The sequence below is a fragment of the Achroia grisella genome, unplaced genomic scaffold, assembly GCF_030625045.1.
Source record: "Achroia grisella isolate CSIRO2021 unplaced genomic scaffold, CSIRO_AGI_Agris_v1 utg567, whole genome shotgun sequence".
Lineage (NCBI taxonomy): Eukaryota > Metazoa > Arthropoda > Insecta > Lepidoptera > Pyralidae > Achroia > Achroia grisella.
Genome location: NW_026712947.1, coordinates 1,395,558 through 1,401,557, shown reverse-complemented (window position 1 = coordinate 1,401,557; position 6,000 = coordinate 1,395,558). Strand labels below are relative to the sequence as shown.

Genomic DNA, 6,000 nt, shown 5'->3' with positions numbered 1-6,000 from the left:
CAGACTATATAAATAATTGAAATATAACCATACGTTTAAAAACAGAAAGCTTTCACTGACATTTATTTACGCCTCCAAACATTGTACTTGCTAAACGTGTTAACATTCTAACTTATCATAGGGTTACGAATGGGAGCAATATTGTAAGTCAAACTCAAGTATTTTAAACTCAAACTAAACTTGCTGTTCCCGCGATTTCACCCGAGTAAAGTGTCTGTATGTTATTATGATTATTTAAACTTTAGGCTACGGTAATCATTTACCATCAGATAAGCCGTATGCTTGATTGCTGCCATCGTAGTATATAAAAAAACCTGACATAGTACAGTATTAGGAATGAGGTTCTTAAATTCGCATTACTAACAATCTCCTTACGGAGGGAAAGAAGATTGTTAGTGTGTGGACTCATGACCCCATTACTAGCAATATACCATGTCAGTTTGACCTCCACGCGGTTCCCCCTGGAAATCATCGAGATAAATTCCTGGTGAAATTGACACGATGGGCTAACTGACCTGACCTCATGTTCATCTTATCAGCATCCACTGGTGCCCCGCCAGCGTAAACCGTTAGCGCAGGCGGGTGCACCATGCCATTATCATCTGCAAAAAAAAAGTACTAGGAATGAGGTTATTAACTCCACATTATTAACAATCCCCCTCTCCTCAAAGTAAGAAAGTAAGAAAGAAAGAAAGAAAGAAAGAAAGAGAGAAAGAAAGAAAGAAAGAAAGAAAGAAAGAAAGAAAGATAGAAAGAAAGAAAGAAATAAAGAAAGAAAAACATTTATAGACAACCATTACTACATTTACACATTTGACAAAGGTACATTTTACATATATATACATACATATGCACACACACACTCATATACATACATACATACACACTTAGAACGTAAGTATAAAGTTATGATAGATAGATGATAGATAAAACTTTTGCGTTAAAAGGTACAATAAGATGAAGATAAAAAAATTACTGACTTTTTAATTAGGTCAATCATGTCAGACGACCTAAATGGCGAGCTACGTATGTTTATGTATTTTTTAATATAAACTTCCTTTTGTTATTTAGGTGGTTACTAAGATTTAGTAGATTATTTTCCTGAAATTCCCACGGGAACAAGTAAACCAATTTTATTGTAAACTTAGAAACTGTTCATTCACGTGGTAGTCATATTGCATACATATAAATAGTTCTTGCATCGTCTGTTGTGCAAAAGCACACTTCATTATCCCTTTTTTCAAATTCAAATTCAAAATATCTTTATTCATGTAGGTCTATTTATTACATACTCTTATGATATGTCAAATCTACCGTCAGTTCGGAATGATTTCGAGATGAGAACAACTGACAAGAAACTCAGCTCGTATTCTTTTCAAATAAATGTTGTACATGTTTATAATAATACAGATTCATTTTAAATTCAAATTTGGGAGAATAGATTGATCAGAGTTATGTTAATAATTTTGTTTTTATCTATACATATATGTATAGCATATAAATAAAATTGTAGTGTCTGTTTGTAACATTGAAATAACCGTTTTTTACTACATGCAATGTAAATACTGTACATACACCAAAATAACATTTTTTACAATTTTTGTCTGTATGTCTGTTTGTTCCGGCTAATCTCTGAAATGGCTGCACCGATTTTGACTGGACATTTTTTGGCAGGTAGCTGATGTAATAAGGAGTAACTTAGGCTACTTATATTTTAGAAAAAAAAAAACTCCACGCGGTCGAAGTCGCGGGAACAGCTAGTATAATAAATATTTAGTGAATTAAAAGAAAAATATTACGGAAGCTGATGTTCATGATTTATTGACAGGTTCCTCGAATATGCTGCCGGTGTTCATTCAGGACATGAACAATTTGGCGCTGTCGGAGACCACGCCCGTCGGAGCTGAGGTGTACACTCTGCAGGGGACAGACCCTGAGGGGTTCCCAGTGAGTATAGTTTCCCACATGTATATATACATGAAGATAATATTTTCAGGAAGGTGTTACTATGAACGTGGATGGTTAAGGACAGAGGACGGACGAAAAAGACATGAATGGACTGTGTGAAAGATGATGTGGTAAGAAAATAACGAGATGAGTGCGAACAGGGATGAATGGAAGAGAGAAACATTACCGCGACCACAAATAAATGGGATAAGGAAGAAGTAGATGATGATGAAGTACAGGCAGGTCCTTGTACTCACGGCATTTTAAGTTCTCGAAATACGCGACGTAAATCGAAACGACGTATGTCGAGGACTGCCTGTATAACATATATATATATTATATTAACTGTAAATGGTACTTAGTTGTTCACTACTCGACTATCAAGACCTAAGTGTCCTCTCAAATGTATTCTCTCCCCAGTACTCGCTATTGCCCCACCACCAATGTGACATGGCATGCCATAGACTAGCCACAGACACCGGTATTCATTCTAGTAGGTAGTAAAGGTGTGCAGAATATGGCGCTGCTATCTACACAGCATAACTTAGTGGCGCCCTCTATCAACTTTCTTACGATAGCGGCAACAACCCACATTTTATCCTATTATTATAGCAGTATTTATAGCAAACCATGGCATATATAACCTTAGGGAGGTTAGCTGGGAGAGAATGCCATACGTAAGGTCACCTGTTGTACAAGTATTTATCTTCAATAAAGAATATGCTATATATATATAATCGAGCGCAGTGATGGCTGGCTCATCCGTCATACTCGTGAAACGAGTGCTGCTTGTAGGGACTGGTCTGCTCTTATCACTACGGCAGATTTAATCTTATTGCATATTTATATTTGACCCAAAAAATTAGTGCTTGTTGGTAGTTTGTATTCACACGTTTCGACTTGTAAATGTAAACTTACAAGGATTATTTAAAAGAGCAACACACAAGTTTCTTGCTCGTTCTTCTTGTGATGAGACAGCTTTCCGAACGAGTGGTAGATAAAAAACAAATTGTTATGACTATTCAAAAGTGCTTAAATTAAGTTTATTTGAATAAATGATTTTCTATTCTAATAATGGATAAATATTTCATCTTTCAGATCAAATACGGTTTAGTTGGAACGGATAAATTCGTTGTCAACTCTACTACCGGTGTCGTTACACTGAATCGACCATTGGATAGAGAAGTAAGTACTTAATTATAATTTGTACAATATAATAATCATAATAATAACAATAACAACCCTGTACAATCCACAGCCACAGAAGTGGGAGAGAGACTTGTTAGCAATGTGGTCTAATGACCCTATTGCTAATTTTAACTTACTGGGGAAAATATTTTTAGTTGCGATTAAATCAAAAGAAAAACGATACACGATAAGTGATATGTTTTTTTTAAATACACATAGAAGTCACCTACACCCATACAAACAATCATGCTCATGAATGTTTGCACCGTACGAGGTATCGAACCCGCAACATATTTGGAAAGTAACACGGTGAGCTACACCGCGGCCGTCACTATACTTCCACGCTGTCTAATTTTTTTATGATTATGTCTTTGGTGACGTCATACTCTGCCGGTATAGAATGAAAGAAGGGGGATGAAATATGGTCAGAAGAGTGTTAACCTAAATTCATGTCCGGTCCTGTATGACGGCCTCGGTGGTCTAGCGGTTTAGCTCACTTTACTTCCGATAGTCGCGGGTTCGATTCCTCATACGGTGCAAACATTTCTATTCGTGAGTATGAGTGTATGTATCGGTCTGGGTGTTTTCTATGTATATTATGTATGTATTTACAAAAAAAGTATTCCATTATCATCCTTAAAAAAATATATATGTATATGTATTGGTAGAAATGAATAAATGTCATATAAAAGTGTATATATTTGATTTATTATTCTTAAATAACACTACAAAAATATTGCCAATATTCTGATTTTCTTATCTCTTGCTTACGGACTACGAACCTGTGGAGCAGAATCATGTCTGCATTTCCCGACCATTACTAGACCATAAAATACTCTTTCTGATCATCATAATTTTACTTCGCAGGTGGAAGATACGATCAAGTTCCTAGTATCGATAGAAGATCAGAACCCAGATCGTGCGCAGAATCAGGTCCTGTCACAACCGGTCACCGTCATCGTATTGGATGAAAATGACAATCCACCGATATTCAAAAATGTAAGTTGTATTGTGTAAGACCTAAATATTTTAGGAATATGGTAATGGTTACAAATCTTTAAAATTTTCACTCTGTCCCAAAAATATTTTAAAGAAAATTTACAAGACTACAGCATGGGGTTTTTAAGAAGGGTGGGTATATTAAGGTTTATTAAGGGTCGGCAACGCGCACGTGACACCCCTGGTGTTTCAGGCGTTCATAAGCTACGGTAACCATTTACCATCAGATGGGCCGTATGCTTGATTGCCACCATTGTAGTATAAAAAGAAAATGGTTTTTTAACAAAGACAGTGTGAGGGTTGCCATTCGCGTAAAAAAGTAAATAAGTACCGATGACGTAATCATTATCTAGACTCCCCTACCCCCCCAAGTCACCGAAAAAAACCAAAGCAAAAGACCCTCCCCCCCCCCCTAGTGCTTACGTAATACTTGAACGGCCCCTGATCCTCCGACACATGTATTTTATATTCTATTCTATACGTAATACATCTCATATTTCAATGCAGCGAGGTACGTTGTTTTTACCGGTTCTTTAAGCACATATATTTTGCGAAAGGGATATCTAACTATAACAGAATATTAATAACATAACTGTTTGCATTCATGCGATGCTAAGGGAGTCACGCATTTTGAGTTTCTGCGTTAGTAAAACATCTTGTAAAAAGTCTTATAGGGTTAGATTCCTCAGTGGATGTTTTGTCTTGAAAGATTTGATTATTTATATCTGTTACGCCCAATTTACACTCAGCCCGAGTGGGAAGGGAAGTGAGCAGCGCGAGAGTGTAAACACGAGTGGAAACACTTCCCATGCCATTGGCGCTGCCACTCGCGGTGCCCGGCGCTCCCTCGATTGTCGGTATTTCGTGCGCGAGTCAAAGGACTGGCAGCGCGAGTGGCAGCGTGTTTTTACATTCAACTCTCGCTCAGTTGTCGCCCGGCAATATTTCCGGCAGCGCGAGTGGCAGGGGCAGCGGCTGAATGTAACGTAGTAGCCGCGACTACGTTCGCTTACTACTCTATGGATTTATATTATTTTGTTTAATTCCGCTACAATTAATGTGTGAGACTACGAATATCCGGTGTGGAAACCTGACCAGCGCTACGACCTTCTCCAGTGGTGATCAAATTCCGACCGTTATTGAGTCTACACCCATATCGCGACACGTGTTTCGCCTCTGAACGAGGCATCATCAGGCGTTAATTGGAGTTCGGGTACAGCTCGGAAGCCTAGTGTTGACTCATCGGCGACCAAACCGCGACAAGAGTAACTTAGGCTACTTTAATTAAAGTTTCTTAAATAAAAGTAGCCTAAGTTACTCCTGATTACAACAACTACCTGCCAAAAAAAGTCCGGTCAAAATTGGTCCAGCCATTTCAGAGATTGGCCGGAACAAACAGACAGACAGACAAAAATTGTAAAAAATGTTATTTTGGTGTATGTACAGTATTTATAGACATGCATGTAGTAAAAAACGGTTACTTCAATATTACAAACAAACACTCCAATTTTATTTATATGTATAGATGTATAGATGTTATTTTGGTCACCGAATATTCGTAGTCTCACACATGTTAATTGTAGCGGAACTAAACAAAATAATGTAAATCCATCGAGTAGTGAAATGAACTTCCGCAAAATAACACCTATTATTAAAAGAGCAACACACAAGTTTCTTGCTTGTTCTTCTTGTGATGAGACAGCATTCCGAATGAGCGATAGATTAAAAAAAAAATGTTATGACTATTCAAAAGTGCTTCCATGTAAGTTTATTTGAATAAATGATTTTCTATTCTATTCTATTCCTAATTCGATTAAATATATAAATTCGCTTCGTCATCAAAAACACTATCGCGATTAGTAGTGG

The 6,000-nt window shown here is 37.1% G+C and overlaps 1 protein-coding gene across 1 annotated transcript in view; it reads left to right on the top strand.

Moving 5' to 3' along the window:
• The first annotated feature begins 998 nt into the window (after nucleotides 1-998).
• The window catches only part of LOC131848638 (cadherin-87A-like), a 49,856-nt gene continuing 44,854 nt past the window's right edge, over nucleotides 999-6,000 (top strand). Inside the window, exons 1-4 of the mRNA XM_059198560.1 lie at nucleotides 999-1,026; nucleotides 1,829-1,947; nucleotides 3,046-3,132; nucleotides 4,003-4,134. Coding sequence (XP_059054543.1) covers nucleotides 999-1,026; nucleotides 1,829-1,947; nucleotides 3,046-3,132; nucleotides 4,003-4,134 — 366 coding nt within the window. The remainder of the gene's footprint in view (nucleotides 1,027-1,828; nucleotides 1,948-3,045; nucleotides 3,133-4,002; nucleotides 4,135-6,000) is intronic.